Source organism: Mytilus edulis, chromosome 5 (assembly GCF_963676685.1).
Source record: "Mytilus edulis chromosome 5, xbMytEdul2.2, whole genome shotgun sequence".
In the NCBI taxonomy this organism is placed as follows: domain Eukaryota; kingdom Metazoa; phylum Mollusca; class Bivalvia; order Mytilida; family Mytilidae; genus Mytilus; species Mytilus edulis.
The window spans coordinates 52,118,999-52,139,320 of NC_092348.1; the positions used below are offsets into that span (position 1 = coordinate 52,118,999).

A 20,322-nucleotide genomic window follows, 5' to 3' on the forward strand; every position below is an offset into this window, starting at 1 on the left:
TAGTATATATCAATATAAACATGAATAATTTTCATATTTGATTATTTTCAAATAATGCATCTTAAAATGACCATCCCAAGCTTAACTGCCGAAACACGAAATTATTTATGTCGGGTCCTATCATGCAATATGGGATGCATGGTGACATGGGTGTTTATTATAACAGAATGTTCCTTTAGGAATCTAGTTAATGAATTGTATCCGAATTTTTGATCCATCAACAAACATGGCCGCCATGGCTTTAAATACAACAAAGGGGTACAATGCAGTTTTTGGCTTATATGTCAGAAACTAAAGCTTTTAGAGCAAATCTGACATTGGGTAAAAATGTTGAAAAGGTCAATTTCTATCAGCCCTGAAATTGTCTGACAATTCAAACAACCCATTGTTTGAAATTTTGCGTTTTTGTTATGAAGTAAAGGAAGATCTTCAAAAATTTTATATGACCAAAATTATCAATTGACCCCTTAAGGAGGTATTTCCTTTTTAAAAGACAATTTTACTCAAGTGGTTTTATGTTTTTTAACTTTAAAAATCTTCTCAAATGAATCAAGAATAAATTTAGTATTTCATTTCCTTGTACCCAAAAAACATAGACACTATGGCTAAAATGGAACGTATGGGTAAAAAGTGATGAAAGATTTAAGCAAACAAATAACAGGTGAGCAATTGAGCCTCTTGTTTACGAAGCGAACTTATTTAAAAACTAAGTTAAGTTTATCTATTCATAAACATATATTTATATTTCTGATTTTGTGCCAAGTTTTTCAAGTTGGTCCAAATCCGGGTCCAAAATTATACAGTGTTTGATTTCAACATACATTGAATAAATAGTTTCTTTGAAATGCTGAATCTAAAGCTGTATTTGTTTTCATTTCTAATTAGATAATACCACAACCGGTTCCAATGGGTCCTAAATTAAACTCTTGTTTGATTTCATTAAGCATGAAATCAAACATTGATTCTTGTTTTTTTTTATATGCCTATTCTAACAATGAAGTTAAATTTAAGATATTGGACCACAATTCATTGTGTCATACAAACCAATGCTGTGTCAGATACTCAATCATAATCCAAATTCAGAGCTGCTTAAAGATTGAATGTTGTGTCTATACTTGCTCAAATGTTTAGGGTTCGACCTCTGCTGGAAATCCAGTTTGCAGTCACTCTTATATCATTTTGTCGAATGTATGCCATCAAATGAAACATAGGAACAGCTTTTTATTTTTATTTTTTATGTTATCTGCTTTAGGTTATCCCAGTGATTGTACAATGTTTACCGCTGAAGGAGGATTTTGAAGAAAATGAGACGGTTTACAACTGCTTATTACAGCTTTATAGTGATGATATAGAAATAGTAAGTAATGTGATATATTAATTAGGTCTTTCCACTTTTCTGTGTAAAACCTTTTGGTTTTTTTCTGATTATTTATAGATCACCTGGCCCATCGTCGTTAGCTTTTACAAAAATCTTCTCCTCTGAAACCACTTGGTCAAGTTTAACCAAACTTGGCCACAATAATCATAAGGTATCTAGTTTAAAAAATGTGTCCGATCATCACGCTCGCCAATCAAGATGGCCGCCATGGCTAAAAATAGAACATAGGGGTAAAATGTAGATTTTGGCTTATATCTCTGAAACCGAAGCATTTAGAGCAAATCTGACATTGTGCAAAATTGAGTATCAGGACAAGATCTATCTGCCCTGAAATTTTTAGAAAAATTAGACAACCTGTTGCCGCCTTATAATTGGTAATTCTTATGATTTTTATACGACCGCAAAAATTTAAATTTTTTGGTCGTATATTGCTATCACGTCGTCGTCGTCGTCGTCGTCGTCCGAATACTTTTAGTTTTGGCACTCTAACTTTAGTAAAAGTGAATAGAAATCAATGAATAACACAAGGTTTACGACCACAAAACGAAGGTTGAGATTGATTTTGGGAGTTTTGGTCCCAACATTTTAGGAATTAGGGGCCAAAAAGGGGCCCAAATAAGCATTATTTTTTGTTTTTGCACCATAACTTTAGTATAAGTAAATAGAAATCTATGAAATTTAAACACAAGGTTTATGACCATAAAAGAAAGGTTGGGTTTGATTTTGGGAGTTTTGGTCCTAACAGTTTATGAAAAAGGGGCCCAAAGGGTCCAAAATTGAACTTTGTGTGATTTCATCAAAAATTGAATAATTGGGGTTCTTTGATATGCCGAAAATAACTATGTATGTAGATTCTTAATTTTTGGTCCCGTTTTCAAATTGGTCTACATTAAGGTCCAAAGGGTCCAAAATTAAACTTAGTTTGATTTTAACAAAAATTGAATCCTTAGGGTTCTTTGATATGCTGAATTTAAAAATGTACTTAGATTTTTATACGACCGCAAATTTTGAAAAAATTTTCGTCGTATATTGCTATCACGTTGGCGTCGTCGTCGTCGTCGTCGTCGTCGTCGTCGTCGTCCGGCGTCCGAATACTTTTAGTTTTCGCACTCTAACTTTAGTAAAAGTGAATGGAAATCTATGAAATTTTAACACAAGGTTTATGACCACAAAAGGAAGGTTGGTATTGATTTTGGGAGTTTTGGTCCCAACATTTTAGGAATTAGGGGCCAAAAAGGGCCCAAATAAGCATTTTCTTGGTTTTCGCACTATAACTTTAGTTTAAGTTAATAGAAATCTATGAAATTTTGACACAAGGTTTATGACCACAAAAGAACGGTTGGGATTGATTTTGGGAGTTTTGGTCTCAACAGTTTAGGAATTAGGGGCCAAAAAAGGGCCCAAATAAGCATTATTCTTGGTTTTCGCACAATAACATTAGTTTAAGTAAATAGAAATCAATGAAATTTAAACACAATGTTAATGACTACAAAAGGAAGGTTGGTATTGATTTTGGGAGTTTAGGTCCCAACAGTTTAGGAATTAGGGGCCAAAAAGGGACCCAAATAAGCATTTTTCTTGGTTTTTGCACCATAACGTTAGTATAAGTAAATAGAAATCTATGAAATTTAAACACAAGGTTTATGACCATAAAAGAAAGGTTGGGTTTGATTTTGGGAGTTTTGGTCCCAACATAATAAGGGGCCCAAAGGGTCCAAAATTAAACTTTTGTTTGATTTCATCAAAATTGAATAATTGGGGTTCTTTGATATGCTGAATCTAACTGTCATGACTGTGTATGTAGATTCTTAACTTTTGGTCCCGTTTTCAAATTGGTCTACATTAAGGTCCAAAGGGTCCAAAATTAATCCTTAGTTTGATTTTGACAAAAAATGAATCAGTTAGGTTCTTTGATATGCTGAATCTAAAAATGTACTTAGATTCTTGATTATTGGCCCAGTTTTCAAGTTGGTCCAAATCGGGGTCCAAAATTAAACTTTGTTTGATTTCATCAAAAATTGAATAAATGGGGTTCTTTGATATACCAAATCTAACTGTGTATGTAGATTCTTCATTTTTGGTCCTGTTTTCAAATTGGTCTACATTAAGGTCCAAAGGGTCCAAAATTAAACTAAGTTTGATTTAAAAAAAAACTGAATTCTTTGGGTTCTTTGATATGCTGAATCCAAACATGTACTTAGATTTTTTATTATGGGCCCAGTTTTCAAGTTGGTCCAAATCAGGATCTAAAATTATTATATTAAGTATTGTGCAATAGCAAGTCTTTTCAATTGCACAGTATTGCGCAATGGCAAGAAATATCTAATTGCACAATATTGTGAAATAGCAATTTTTTTTTTAATTAGAGTTATCTTTCTTTGTCCAGAATAGTAAGCAAGAAATATCTAATTGCAAAATATTGTGCAATAGCAAGATTTTTTTTTAATTGGAGTTATCTTTCTTTGTCCAGAATCAACTTAAATCTTTGTTATATACAATATACAATGTATATTCACTTTTTACTACCAACTGATAAATTAAAATAATCTTTACCATTCAGTGATAACAAGCAGTTTTTTTACATCTTAATATTTTATGATGTATTTAAATGAGTAGTTATTGTTGCAAACTCCATTAGAAATTTTAATTGAGATTAGTTTTGGAATAAGGGAAAGGGGGATGTGATTAAAAAAAATGGGTTCAATTTTTCTCATTTGAAATTTCATAAATAAAAATGAAAATTTCTTCAAACATTTTTTTGAGAGGATTAATATTCAACAGCATAGTGAATTGCTCTAAGAGAAACACAAATTTTAAGTTCATTAGAACACATTCATTCTGTGTCAGAAACCTATGCTGTGTCAACTATTTAATCACAATCCAAATTTAGAGCTGAATCCAGCTTGAATGTTGTGTCCATACTTGCCCTAACCGTTCAGGGTTCAACCTCTGCGGTCGTATAAAGCTACGCCCTGCGGAGCATCTGGTTAATTATTGGCCTAGTTTTCAAGATGGTCCAAATGGGGGTCCAAAATTAAACTTTGTTTGATTTCATCAAAAATTGAATAAATGGGTTCTTTGATATGCCAAATCTAACTGTGTATGTAGATTCTTAATTTTTGGTCCAGTTTTCAAATTGGTCTACATTAAGGTCCAAAGGGTCCAAAATTAAACTAAGTTTGATTTTAACAAAAATTAAATTCTTGGGCTTATTTGATATGCTTTATCTAAATATGTACTTTGATTTTTGATTATGGGCCCAGTTTTCAAGTTGGTCCAAATCAGGATTCCATATCAAGTATTGTGCAATAGCAAGAAATTTTCAATTGCACAGTATTGCACAATAGCAAGAAATATCTAATTGCACAATATTGTGCAATAGCAATTAATTTTCAATTAGAGTTATCTTTTTTTGTATAGAATAGTAGTCGATAATATATGTTGGAAATCTGCCAGACATGACTATGATGTAATTTTCTATTTTTATTTGCCAATAACTTTATGTAAATAACTTCATTGGAAATTTGCCAATATAAAATGTTGCTGATGAAGCTTTTTTTCCTTATCTTATCTAAAATGTTTTTAGATAATGTATGTTGGACATTTGCCAGACATGACTATGATGTCATTTTCTATTTCTATTTGCCAATAACTACATTGGAAATTTGCCAATATAAAATGTTGCTGATTAAGTTTTTTTTATTGTTTTATACAATAAACAATGTATATTCACTTTTACTACCAACCAATCTTTACCATTCAGTGATAACAAGCACTTTATTTTACATTTTAATATTTTATGATGTATTTAAAAGAGTAGTTATTGTTGCAAACTCCATTAGAAATTTGAATTGATATCAGTTTTGGAAAAAGGGAAACGGGGATGTGAAAAAAAGGGGGGGGGTTTAATTTTTCTCATTTCAGATTTCATAAATAAAAAGAAAATTTCTTCAAACATTTTTTTGAGAGGATTAATATTCAACAGCATAGTGAATTGCTCAAAGGCAAAAAAAAACTTTTAAGTTCATTAGACCACATTCATTTTGTGTCAGAAACCTATGCTGTGTCAACTAATTAATTTAAGATTTTAAAAGTTTGAAGAAGAAATCTTTAATTGATTTGTAAAATCTTGACATTTGTTTTGTGAAAAAAACCCATGTAATGTCAAAAATTTGATCACAATCCAAATTCAGAGCTGAATCACGCTTGAATGTTTGTCCATACTTGCCCCAACTGTTCAGGGTTCGACCTCTGCGGTCGTATAAAGCTGCGCCCTGCGGAGCACCTGGTTTGCAGTTTTTATACTACCGCAAAAATTAAAAAAATTAGGTGTTTATTTGAATCACATCGTCGTCGTCAGCGTCATCCGAAGACGAATGGTTTCGGGATAATAACTTAAGTATAAAGTAATAGAAATCAATAAAATTTTAACGCAATGTTTGTAACCAAAAATGGGGGTTATGGTTCTAACAGTTTAGAAATTAGGTGCCCAAAGGGGCCAAAAACAAGCATTTATCTAGTTTAAGGACAATAAGTTGTGTATTAGTATTTTAATTGCTCTGATATTGTACCACAATGTTCAAACAATAAAGTAGAAGGTCAGGATTTGATTTAAGGGTTTTAGGGCAAGCAGTCTAGCAATTAAGGGCCAAAAAGGGACCAAAAACAAGCATTTTTGTAGTTTTGGGACAATAACTTGTGTATACTTGTATGGGTCTCTCTGACATTGTACCACTAGGTTCCATATAACGAAGGGAAGGCTTTGATTCAGTTTTGGGTTAATATCCCTGAACATTTGGGAATAAGGGGCCAAAAAGAAGCATTTTTCTAGTTTACGGGCAAAAACTTGGGTTTAAGTGTATGGATCTCTCTGAAATTATACTACAAGGTTTCTTACTACAAAGGAAAGGCTGGAATTGAGTTTTGGGGTTCTTGTTCCAAGGGAGGAGGGGGGTTTCAATGAGTGAGGGGTTAAAAAAGGGTCCCAAATAAGCATTTTTTGTAGTTTCAGTCAATAACTTGTGTTTAAGTGTACAAATCTTTCTGAAATTAGACCACAAGTTTCCATACTACAAAGGGATGGCTATGGGGGTTATGGCTCAAATCATTAATCAATAGGAGCAAAAAAGGGGAAAAAACAAGCAGTGTAAGGGAGGTAATGCAATTAAAATTTAGAGAATCCTGTTATATATATATTTGATTACTTGATTACCTCCCTTACACTGCTTGTTTTCAAAAGTTTCAAGAAGAAATCTTCAATTGCACAGTATTGTGCAATAGATTTGTTAGATCTTTGACCATATTTATTTTGTGACAAAAACCTATATTATGTCAAAAATTTGATCACAATCCAAATTCAGACAGTATCAAGCTTGCATATTGTGACCAAATTTGGTTGGTTATTATCTTGAATATTATTATAGTGTTACGGCCAGAAATCGCCTTTAAATTGTAGCCAACAAAAGACACAAATCAATTATAAAAATTAACAAGATTTATTATACAAATGTTTACAAGAAGTATTACACAAATATTACTGTCAACTTAACTGTCAAAATATGAGTCCAATCTTTTATCTTTATCTGTATCCAGATATCTTTTGGAATCCAATCTGAATATTACGGTCACAACCCAGTATGATGTTTGTAGAATAAAAGTGTCAATCCAAATCCTATGAATATTAATGTCTATCAATGTCTAAGTCCAAGAGTGAGTTTAACTTTAGTGTCTGTATATATATATTTGTCATGGAAGATTCTAGAAATAGCGTTCAGCCACTTTGTCTGCTTCCTCCTGTGGTTGAGCCCTCTTTCGGAGCTGAAGAACCTCAGGGTCTTTTTTTTGTTCTTCGGATAAATTCTTTCTGTCTAATGAATGGCTGTTTATATCTGGCCATGGCATAATAACATTCTTGTTAACATTAGGTGGTCTTATTATGGCCTTTTCTGAGCTACCAGGACCTTCAATGTCGGCTAGGAAAGTGTCAGAAAGGTCCATGTAATCAAACTGGTTTTCTTGCAAATCCTCATCTTGTTGTTTTCTAGCCATCGCCCTAGTGACAACACAAGCTGGATACAATTCAGCATCATCTTCTGGTAATTTAACATCCACCACCGGTTCACTGGTAACAATTGGTTCGGCAACAAAAGTGTCAATCCAAATCCTATGAATATTAATGTCTATCAATGTCTAAGTCAAAGTCCAAGAGTGAGTGTCTGTATATATATATATTTGTCATGGAAGATTCTAGAACAGTCTATAATGGAACATCCTAGAAAGTTACAACAGAAGTTTCTAGTTAAATGTAGAAGTGTATATAATGCATCTTTTATTAGGATCATTCTGGAAAGTTCCAATCATTTCTAAAATTATTCTGTAAACAACTATCAGTCCACACAATACAAATCAGGCCAACATAAATAAATACAATAATTACAATATCATAACAATAGAAAGAGATAATCTGTATGCAGCAATAACGTTCAGCTAAGATCTACAAATAAGTAATCATGACCAAAATTGTCAATTGACCCCTAAAGGAGTTATTGCCCTATTAAGTCAATTTTCAGCAATTTTTTACATTTTTTGTAATCTTTTACAAAATTCTCCTCTGAACCTACATAGACAAATTTAACCAAACCTCGCCACAATCATCATTAGGGTATCTAGTTTAAAAATGTTTCCGATGACCCTGCCTTCCAACCATCATTTGCGACATGGTTAAAAATACAACATAGGAGTAAAATGCAGGTTTAGGCTTTATATCTCTAAAACTAAAGCATTTAGAGCAAATCTGACAGGTGGCAAATATGTTAATCAGATTTAGATTTATATGCCTTGAAATTTATAGACGAATTCGACAGCCCGTTGTTGGGTTGCTGCTCCTGTCGATATGCATATCTACATTGTATGTTCTTATTATTTACAAAGTTTCATAAAATTCTGTTGAGCGGTTTCAGAGGATTTGAGGTAACAAGAACAATACTGACAAACAGACGGATGGGTCAAAATATTTTACCTTCTTTCTCTGAAATTACACAACAAAATTTCTTGAAACTTTGTAGATTATAAGGAAATACTATGTTAGTCTGCACATCGACAGGAAATTACGATTCATTTTTTTTTCTAGGAGTTACACCCCCTTTGAACTTATTTATCTCAAAATACTACTGCAACAGTTTGTCATCTCAACTCCTCTGAAACCTGACCACAGAATTTCATGAATCTTTCTAGATAATAAGAAAAGACTATTTAGATGTGAATTTCGACAGGAAATTACGATTCCATTTTTTTCTAGGATTTACGCCCCTTTGAACTTATTTGTCTCAATACACTACTGCAACGGTTTGTCATCACAACTTCTCTGAAATATCACAACAGAATTTCATGAAACTTTGTAGATTATAAGGAAATATTATGTAGATGTGGATATCGACAGGAAATTATGATTCAATTTTTGTTAGGAGATATGCCCCTTTGATAAAATTGAGAAAGGAAATGGTGAATATGTCAAAGCGACAACCACCCGACCATAGAGCAAACAACAGCCGAAGTCAACCAATGGGTCTTCAATGTAGCGAGGATTCCCGCACCCGTAGGTGTCCATCAGCTGGCCCCTAAAATATGCATAATAGTACAGTGATAATGGACGCCATACTAAACTCCGAATTATACACAAGAAACTAAAATTTAAAATCATACAAGACTAACAAAGGCCAGAGGCTCCTGACTTGGGACAGGCGCAAAATTGCGGCGGGGTTAAACATGTTTATGAGATCTCAACCCTCCCCCTATACCTCTAGCCAATGTAGAAAAGTAAAAGAATAACAATACGCACATTAAAATTCAGTTCAAGAGAAGTCCGAGTCTGATGTCAAAAGATGTAACAAAAGAAAATAAATAAAATGACAATAATACATAAATAACAACAGACTACTAGCAGTTAACTGACAAGCCAGCTCCAGACCTCAATTAAACTGATTGAAAGATTATGTCTTCATCATATGAATATCAGGTACAATCCCTCCCGTTAGGGGTTTAGTATCATACTATCATAAAATATATGAGAAGAACATAACCCGTGTCATGCCAACAACTGTTTTTTTCAGAAATAAATGTGTTTAGTTCCGATGCAAAGACCCTATCAGTGAATCAATGTTAAAGCCAAAATATGCAATCTTTAATGACCTGACAACAGTATCGTAACTATATCCCCTTTTAATAAGTCTATTTAAAGGTTTTGTTAGTTTCTGAGGAGAATACTGACATTTTTGTGCTTTATAAAGAATATTTCCATAAAATTTTGGATGTGAAATACCTGAACGTATAAGATGTCTGCATGTTGAGTTATATTTACGAATTATTTCCTTATACCGGTGATAAAATTTAGTAAATGTTTTGACCAGTTTGTGATATCGAAAACCCTGGTGTAATAATTTTTCAGTAATACATAAATTTCTCTCGCTAAAATCTAATACATTGTTACATACACGAGCGAATCGTACAAGTTGAGATATATAAACACCACAAGATGGTGACAAGGGAACGTCACCATCTAAAAATGGATAATTAACAATAGGAAATGAAAAATCATCTCTTTTATCATAAATTTTTGTATTAAGCTTCCCGTTTATGATATAGATATCAAGATCGAGGAAAGGGCAGTGGTCATTGTTATCATTAGCTTTATTTAAAGTAAGTTCTACAGGATAAATTTCTTTAGTATACATACTGAAGTCGTCATTATTTAGAGCCAATATATCATCCAAATATCTAAAAGTATTGTTAAATTTTTGTATCAAATGTTGTTTTGATGGGTCTTTGCTAATTTTAGTCATAAATTGTAACTCATAACAATACAAAAACAGGTCCGCAATAAGTGGTGCACAGTTAGTCCCCATTGGAATTCCAATAACTTGACGATATACGGAATCTCCAAAGCGAACAAAAATGTTATCAAGTAAAAATTCAAGTGCATAAATAGTATCAAAGCATGTCCAATTGACATAGTTCTTTTGTTTATTGCTACTAAAAAATGATCTAAAAGAGTTTGAACATATGTACTCGCATTCCGACTTTTTAAATGCCCAGTTAATTAGGGATGTGAATTTTTTCTTAATAAGAATATGAGCTAAAGTGGTATATAGGGTAGAAAAATCAAAACTTTGAACAGATTCAAAATCACCAATATATGCATGCAATTTATCAAGTACTTCCAACGAGTTTTTGACACTCCAAAAGTAATTAATTCCACTATTTTCAAAGGCCTTATTTGAACAATTTATTATCAGGTTTTTAATTGTACCAAGTGTACTAGTAAGTAAAACAGACAATTTAGTAGTTGAACAATGGCTGGAAGATGAAATAAATCTATATTTGTAAGGTTTTTTGTGCAGCTTCGGAAGCCAGTACATAGTTGGGACTTTCATTGTGTTTGGTTCTGCTTGTAAAGAAGTAGCTAAAAGTTTATGTTTGTTACAGATTTGAACTTGTTTACCTCAATATACTACTACAACAGTTTGTCATCGCAATTTCTCTGAAACCACACAACAGAATTTCATGAAACTTTCTAGATAATAAGAACATACTATGAAGTTGTGCGTATCGACAGGAAATTACAATTTAATTTTTTTCTTGGAGTTACGTCTCTTTGAACATATTTGCCTCAAACCACTACAGCAACGGTTTTTCATCACAACTTCTCTGAAATCACACAGCAGAATTTCATGAAACTTTGTAGATTATAAGGAAATACTATGTAAATGTGCATAATGACAGCAAATTACAATTCACTTTTTAGCTCACCTGGCCCACAGGGCCAAGTGAGCTTTTCCCATCACTTTGGGTCCGTCGTCCGTCGTCGTTAACTTTTACAAAAATCTTCTCCTCTGAAACTACTGGGCCAAATTAATCCAAACTTGGCAACAATCATCTTTTGGGTGTCTAGTTTAAAAAATGTGTCGGTGTAAAATGCAGTTTTTGGATTATAACTCAAAAACCAAAGCATTTAGAGCATATCTGACAGTGGTAAATTTGTTCATCAAGTGAAAATATATCTGCCCTGAAATTTTCAGACAAATCGGACAACCTATTGTTGGGTTGCTGCCCACAAATTAGTAATTTTAAGGAAATTTTGCAGATTTTGGTTATTATCTTGAATATTATTATAGATAGAGATAAACTGTAAAGAGCAATAATGTTAAGCAAAATAAGATCTACAAATAAGTCGACATGACCAAAATTGTCAATTGACCCCTTAAGGAGTTATTGTCCTTTATAATCAATTGTTAACAATTTTCATAAATTTTTGTTAATTTTTGTAAATTTTTCGGAAATATTTTCCACTGTAATTACTGGGCCAAGTTCATTATAGATAGAGATAATTGTAGCAATAAGTATGTTTAGTAAAGAAAGATCTACAAACACATGATCACCATCACCAAAACACCATTTTGTCATGAATTCATCTGTGTCCATTGTTAATATGCACATAGACCAAGGTGCCTCTAGTTGGTAATTATCTTGAATATTATTATAGATAGAGATAAACTATAAACAGCAATGAAGTTCAACAAAGTAATATTTACAAATAAGTCAACATGACCGAAATGGTCAGTTGATCCCGATAGGAATTATTGCCCTTTATAGTCAATTTTTAACCTGATTTTTGTGACAAAAATGTCGGTTATTGATTTGGGGATGTACGGCGGGCGGCAATCAAATGTTGTCCCTGCATTAACTCATGAACCGTTCAACCAAAGCTTTTAAAATTTTAATATGTTATTACTGACAACTATACGAAGGTCAAGTTCAATAATGGCGATTTTGACTTTTACCGTTCAGGAGTTATGGTTCTTGAAAGATTGAAAAATGGAGTTTCCAGTCGTGTCCGTGCATTTACGCATGAACTGTTCTACCAAAGCTTCCCAAATTTTAATATGTTGTTACTGATGACAGAATGGAGGTCAAGTTCAATAATGACGATTTTGACTTTTACCGTTCAGGAGTTATGGTTCTTGAAAGATTGAAAAATGGAGTTTCCAGTCGTGTCCGTGCATTTACGCATGAACTGTTCTACCAAAGCTTCCCAAATTTTAATATGTTGTTACTGATGACAGAATGGAGGTCAAGTTCAATAATGACGATTTTGACTTTTACCGTTCAGGAGTTGTGGTTCTTGAAAGATTGAGAAATGGTGTTTCCCGTCGTGTCCGTGCATTTTCTCATGAACCATTTTACCAAAGCTTTTGAAATTTTAATATGTTGTTACTGATGACAAAATCAAGGTCAAGTTCAATAATGACGATTTTGATTTTTACCGTTCAGGAGTTATGGTTCTTGAAAGATCGTAAAATGGAGTTTCCATTCACGTTGTTGCATTTACTCATGAACCATTCAATCTAAGCTTTTCAAATTTTAATATGTTGATACTGATGACAAAATGGAGGTCAAATTTGATATTGACGATTTTCACTATCACCATTCATCAGTAATGGTTCTTGTGATATTGCCAGGACACAAATAAATGTTAATAAATCCGGTTTGATTTCGTTGTGACAGCCTCTTGTTAACCATTTTTCGTAAATCTTAGTAATCTTTTACAAAAATATTCTCCTCTGAAATTACTGGGCCAAATTAATCCAAACTTGGCCACAATCATCTTTGGGATATCTAGTTTAAAAATTGTGTCCGGTGACCCGGCCATCCAACCAAGATGGCTGCCACGGCTAAAAATAGAACAAAGGGGTAAAATGCAGTTTTTGGCTTATAACTCAAAATCCAAAGCATTTAGAGCAAATCTGACATTGAATAAAATTTGTTTATCAGGTCAAGATCTATCTGTCCTAAAATTTTCAGATGAATCGGACAACCCGTTGTTGGGTTGCTGCCCCTGAATTGGTAATTTTAAGGATATTTTGCTGTTTTTATACGACCGCAAATTTTTATTTTTCGTCGTATATTGCTATCACGTTGGCGTCGGCGTCGTCGTCGTCCGAATACTTTTAGTTTTCTCACTCTAACTTTAGTAAAAGTGAATAGAAATCGATGAAATTTTGACACAAGGTTAATGACCTCAAAAGAAAGGTTGGGATTGATTTTGGGAGTTTTGGTCCCAACTTTTTAGGAATTAGGGGCCAAAAAGGGCCCAAATAAGCATTTTCTTGGTTTTCGCACTATAACTTTAGTTTAAGTGAATAGAAATCTATGAAATTTTGACACAAGGTTTATGACCACAATAGGAAGGTTGGGATTGATTTTTAGAGTTTTGGTTCGAACAGTTTAGGAATTGGGCCAAAAAAGGGCCCAAATAAGCATTATTCTTGGTTTTCGCACCATAACTTAAGTATAAGTAAATAGAAATCTATGAAATTTTAACACAAGGTTTATGACCAGTCAAGGACGGTTGGGTTTGATTTTGAGAGTTTTGGTCCCAACAGTTTAGGAATAAGGTGCCCAAAGGGTCCAAAATTGAACTTTGATTGATTTCATCAAAAATTGAATAATTGGAGTTCTTTGATATGCTAAATCTAACTGTGTATGTAGATTCTTAATTTTTGGTCCCGTTTTCAAATTGGTCTACATTAAGGTCCAAAGGGTCCAAAATTAAACTTAGTTTGATTTTAACAAAAATTGAATCCTTGGGGTTCTTTAATATGTTGAATCTAAAAATGTACGTAGATTTTTGATTATTGGCCCAGTTTTCAAGTTGGTCCAAATCGGGGTTCAAAAATTAAACTTTGTTTGATTTCATCAAAAACTGAATAATTGGGGTTTTATGATATGCTAAATCTAACTGTGTATGTAGATTCTTAATTTTTTGTCCCGTTTTCAAATTGGTCTACATTAAGGTCCAAAGGGTCCAAAATTAAACTTAGTTTGATTTTAACAAAAATTGAATCCTTGGGGTTCTTTAATATGTTGAATCTAAAAATGTACGTAGATTTTTGATTATTGGCCCAGTTTTCAAGTTGGTCCAAATCGGGGTTCAAAAATTAAACTTTGTTTGATTTCATCAAAAATTGAATAATTGGGGTTTTTTGATATGCTAAATCTAACTGTGTATGTAGATACTTAATTTTTTGTCCCGTTTTCAAATAAGTCTACATTAAGGTCCAAAGGGTCCAAAATTAAACTTAGTTTGATTTTAGCAAAAATTGAATCCTTGGGGTTCTTTAATATGTTGAATCTAAAAATGTACTTAGATTTTTGTTTATGGGCCCAGTTTTCAAGTTGGTTCAAATCAGGATCCAAAAGTATTATATTAAGTATTGTGCAATAGCAAGAAATTTTCAATTGCACAGTATTCAGCAATAGCAAGAAATCTTCAATTGCACAGTATTGTGCAATAGCAAGAAATTTTCAATTGCTCAGTATTGCACAATAGCAAGAAATCTTCAATTGCACAGTATTGTGCAATAGCAAATATTTTCAATTGCACAGTATTGTGCAATACCCAGAAATATCTAATTGCACACTATTGTGCAATAGCAAGAAATTTTCAATTGTTTGGAGTTATCTTTCTTTGTCCAGAATAGTAGTTGAGTCAACATAAATCATTGATTTATACAATATATATTCACTTTTATTACCAACTGATAAATTAAAACAATCTTTACCATTCAGTGATAACAAGCACCTTTTTTACATTTTAATATTTTATGATGTACTTAAATGAGTAGTTATTGTTGCAAACTCCATTAGAAATTTGAAATGAGACCAGTTTTGGAAAAAGGGAAAAGGGGATGTGAAAAAAATGGGGAAGGGGGGGGGGGGGGGGGGGGGGTAAATTTTTCTCATTTCAGATTTCATAAATAAAAATTTCTTTAAACATTTTTTTGAGAGGATTAATATTTAACAGCATAGTGAATTGCTCAAAGGCAAAAAAAAAAAATTTAAGTTCATTAGTCCATTCAGTAATAACAAGCACTTTTTTTACATTTTAATATTTTATGATGTATTTAAATGAGTAGTTATTGCTATTTCTTCTATTTTTTTAGAGAGGATTAATATTCAACTGCATAGTGAATTGCTCAAAGGCAAAACAAACATTTTAAGTTCATTAGACCACATTCATTCTGTGTCAGAAAACTATGCTGTGTCAACTATTTAATCACAACCCAAATTTAGAGCTGTATCCAGCATGAATGTTGTGTCCATACCGTTTATACAATTGCCCCAACCGTTCAGGGTTCAACCTCTGCCGTCGTATAAAGCTGCGCCCTGCGGAGCATCTGGTTGGTTATTATCTTGAATATTATTATAGATAGAGATAAACTGTAAACTGCAATAATGTTCAGCAAAGTAAGATTTACAAATAAGTCAACATGACCGGAATGGTCAGTTGACCCTCGAAGGAGTAATTGCCTTTTATAGTCAATTTGTAAATTTTTACTAACATTTTCCACTGAAACTACTGGGCCAAGTTCATTATAGATAGAGATAATTGTAAGCAGCAAGAATGTTCAGTAAAGTAAGATGTACAAACACATCACCATCACCAAAACACAATTTTGTCATGTATCCATCTTCTTCCTTTGTTTAAAATTCACTTAGACCAAGGTGAGGGACACAGGCTCTTTAGAGCCTCTAGTTTCTATGAGTTACGCCCTTTTGAACGTATTTACCTCAATTTACTACTGAAACAGTATGTCATCGCAACTCGTCTGAAACCACACAACAGAATGTCATGAACATTTTTAGCTTAAAATGACATACTATGTAGATGTGCATATCGACAGAAAACTATGCTTCAATTTTAATACCACCGAAAAACAAATGTGGCCGTATGTTGGTATCACGTCGTTGTCGTCGTCCGCGTCGCCTGAAGAAGTTGGTTTACGAACAATAACTTTAGTATTAGTGAAAAGTAATCTATGAAATTGTAATACAAGCTTCATAAACACAACATGAAGGTTTGAATTGATTTTTTTGATTATGGTCCTAACAGTTTTGGGATTAGGGGCCAAAAAGAGACCCAAAAAGGCATTTTTCTAGTTTCCGGACAATAACTTGTGTTTAATTGTATGGATCTCTCTGAAATTATACCACAAGTTTCCATATCACAAAGGGATGGTTATGATTGACTTTGGGTGTTATTGCTCAAACCATTTAGGAAATAGAGGTTAAAAAGGGTTATAAACAAGGGTTTCTTGGTTAATTGACAATTTAAAAGCAGTGTAAGAGAGGTAATACAATCACAAAATTATACTTAAGTACAATGTTTGATTACCTCCTTACACCGCTTTTAAATTATGTATACATAAATATTGTATTGTCTTGTGTTGATAATCTGTCAATTTATTAAGTCATAATTTTGAAATTATAGATTAGGTAAATTTTTTTATTTCCGAAACAAACAAAAACACATAAATGTTGTATTGTCTTGAGATGATAAGCTGTCAATTTTTTTTTAGAAGTTATAATTTTGAAATTATAGATTAAGTAATTTTTTTTATTTCCGAAACAAACAAAAACTAATTTTGGTCAAAGCATATACATAGAAAGAACAAACATAAGAAAAACTCAACAATAGTAGAATACATGTTAAGAACAGTTATAGGTCTCCTTTCCTCAGTTGTAATATTAATAAAATTGAGAAAGGAAATGGGGAATGTGTCAAAGCGACAACAACCCGACCATAGAGCAGACAACAGCCGAAGACCACCAATGGGTCTTCAATGTAGCTAGAAACTCCCGCACCCGTAGGCGTCCTTCAGCTGGCCCCTTATACTAGTTCAGTGATAATGGACGTCATACTTAACTCCGAATTATACACAAGAAACTAAAATTAAAAATCATACAAGACTAACAAAGGCCAGAGGCTCCTGACTTGGGACATGCGCAAAATTGCGCCGGGGTTAAACATGTTTTTGAGATCTCAACCCTCCCCCTATACCTCTAGCCAATGTAGAGAAGTAAACGCATAACAATACGCACATTAAAATTCAGTTCAAGAGAAGTCTGAGTCCGATGTCAGAAGATGTAAAAAAAGAAAATAAATAAAATGACAATAATACATAAATAACAACAGACTACTAGAAGTTAACTGACATGCCAGCTCCAGACCTCAATTAAACTCATTGAAAGATTATGTCTTCATCATATGAATATCAGGCACAATCCTTCCCGTTAGGGGTTTAGTATCATACTATCATAAAATATATGAGAAGAACATAACCCGTGCCATTCCAACAACTGTTTTTTTTTTAATAAATGTGTTTAGTTCCGATGCAAAGACCCTATAAGTGTATCAATATTAAAGCCAAAAATATGCAATCTTTAATGACCTGACAACAGTATCGTAACGATATCCCTTCTTGATAAGTCTGTTTAAAGGTTTTGTAAGCTTTTGAGGTGAATACTTACATTTTTGTGCTTTGTTAAGAATATTACCATAAAAGATTGGATGTGAAAAACCTACACGTACAAGATGTCTGCATGTTGTGTTATATTTACAAATTATATCTACCGATGATAAAATTTAGTAAATGTTTTGACTAGTTTGTGATATCGAAAACGTTGGTGTAATAATTTTTCAGTAATACATAAATTTCTCTCGCTAAATGTAATACGTTGTAAAATACACGAGCGAATCGTACAAGTTGAGATGTATAAACACCATAAGATGGCGACAAGGGAACTTTACCATCTAAAAATGGATAATTAACGACTAAGGAAATGAAAAATCATCTCTTTTATCATAAATTTTTGTATTAAGCTTCCCGTTAATGATAAAGATCGAGGAAAGGAAAGGGCAGTAGTCATGGTTAGTATTAGCTTTATTTAAAGTAAGTTCAACAGGATAAATTTCTTTAGTATACATACTGAAGTCGTCATTATTGAGGGCCAATATGTCATCCAAATATCTAAAAGTATTGATAAATTTTTGTATCAATGTTGTTTCGATGGGTCTTTGCTAATTTTAGTCATAAATTGTAACTCATAACAATACAAAAACAGGTCAGCAATAAGTGGTGCACAGTTAGTCCCCATTGGAATTCCAATAACTTGACGATATACGGAATCTCCAAAGCGATCGAAGATGTTATCAAGTAAAAATTCAAGCGCATATATAGTATGAAAGCATGTCCAATTGACTGTTTTATAAAAGAAACAGCTGTTTTTATATCATTTGTTGTTGATGGATACAGTATAATCGCGGGTTTATCAGTTAAGATAAGTGTATTATTAAAATTGACATATTTTTGTAAATAATATTTTAGAAGAATATTAATTTTTAGCTATGTCATTTTCTATTTTAAGACTTTTATGATGTATTTAAATGGGTAATTATGGTTGCAAACTCCATTGTAAATTTGAATTAAGAATTAAGATTATGACCATATATTTGTTCTTGGTGGAAAAGTTGTGGTGGAGGGGTAAAAAAGAAAAAGGGGGGGGGGGCAATTTATTCTCATTTCAAATTTTAGAAATTTTTAGAAATTTAACAGAAAACGTTTTTTAATGAGAAGAGGGGGGGGGGCAATTCGCAACAGCATAGTGTATTGCACAAAGGCAAACAAATCATATAACCAATTCTAAGTTTCTACAGTTGTCTTGTGTCAGAAACCTATTATGTGTCAAATATTTAATTACAATCCAAAGTCAGACCTTTATCAAGCTCGAATATTGTGTCCATTTGTGACTCAGCTGTTCAGGGTTGGACATCTGCGGTCGTATCTAGCTGCGCTCATCTAAGCAATTTATTTTTCTAGGAGTTAAGCCCCTTGGAACATGTTTGACTAAATATACTACTGCAACTGTTTGTCATGGCAACTTCTCTGAAATCACACAACAGAACTTCATGCAACTATGTACATTCACATTATGGTTCAATTTTTTTTCTAAGAGTTGCGCCCTTTTGGAATTATTTTGCCTCTTTATACTACGTAAAAGTGTGTCATCGCAACTCCTCTTAGACTACCAAACAGAATTTCATGAAACTTTGTAGATAACAAGGATAAACTATGTAGATGTGCATATCAACAGGAAATTATGATTAAATATTTTTTTCTAGGAGTAATATATGCCCCTTTGAACTTTTGTCCAAAATGTAGTACTGCAACATTAACCGTTTGTAATTGCTTCTCCTCTGAAACCCCACAACAGAATTTCATAAAACTTTGTAGTTAATAATGACATAATATGTAAATGTGCATATCCACATGAACTTTTTTATCAGTTGACATTTGTAGAGTTATGAGTCTTAGAACTTAAAAATCTGGTGAGATTTGATTGTCCAGTGACAATATGGGGGCGTGGGCAATGTGAGCGTGCTTACAAAGGTTCTTTAATTTTGACTGAAGATATCTGGAGACTCATATGAAGAATATTTCCGTTTTTGTATTTAAACTAAGTGAAATATAATTTACACTTTATGTGATTTCTTCCCAGAAAGATTTATAGGTATCGACTAACATCTTAACCAAAATGTTTTGTGGTGACAATTCGTTACTGGAAAATGTTTGTCAGAATGATACGTAACATTTCATTACAGGGCCAATACCTCTGAAATGGTGAACTCAACAAATTACTAATTGAAACTTAAAACTCTTAACCTGATCATGTTGTAAATGTATCATACCACTACTACTCCATCGCCTTTTCCCAACTGTTTTTATTTTAGTTCTGTGAAAAGAAAATTGACTTCAGTCCCGTATATGTCACTTTAAAAATGCTATTCATTCTTATGTACAGTGTACTTTCTGAAATAGAAATCCACCAATGCAAAACTTTGCTCCAAGTCATATATTTTCTGAAGTTAATCGATAAACATTTTGATAAAAGTACTTCAAGCAACTGTGCTTTTTTTGTGTGCATGCAATGAATGAAGATTTGTGATCAGCGGTTAGACAATAGTTTACTTGTAAAATGAATCAAAAACATATATCTTGGTTAGCACTATGAATACACGTGTGGTCCTCCTAATAGCGAAATTAAAGTTC

At 32.8% G+C, this 20,322-nt stretch overlaps 1 protein-coding gene across 3 annotated transcripts in view; it reads left to right on the forward strand.

Moving 5' to 3' along the window:
• The window catches only part of LOC139525464 (importin-4-like), a 371,591-nt gene that overhangs the window by 336,311 nt on the left and 14,958 nt on the right, over nucleotides 1-20,322 (forward strand). For all 3 annotated transcript variants that reach the window (XM_071320816.1, XM_071320818.1, XM_071320817.1), the window contains one exon: nucleotides 1,253-1,357. In XM_071320816.1, the coding sequence (XP_071176917.1) occupies nucleotides 1,253-1,357 (105 nt within the window). The remainder of the gene's footprint in view (nucleotides 1-1,252; nucleotides 1,358-20,322) is intronic.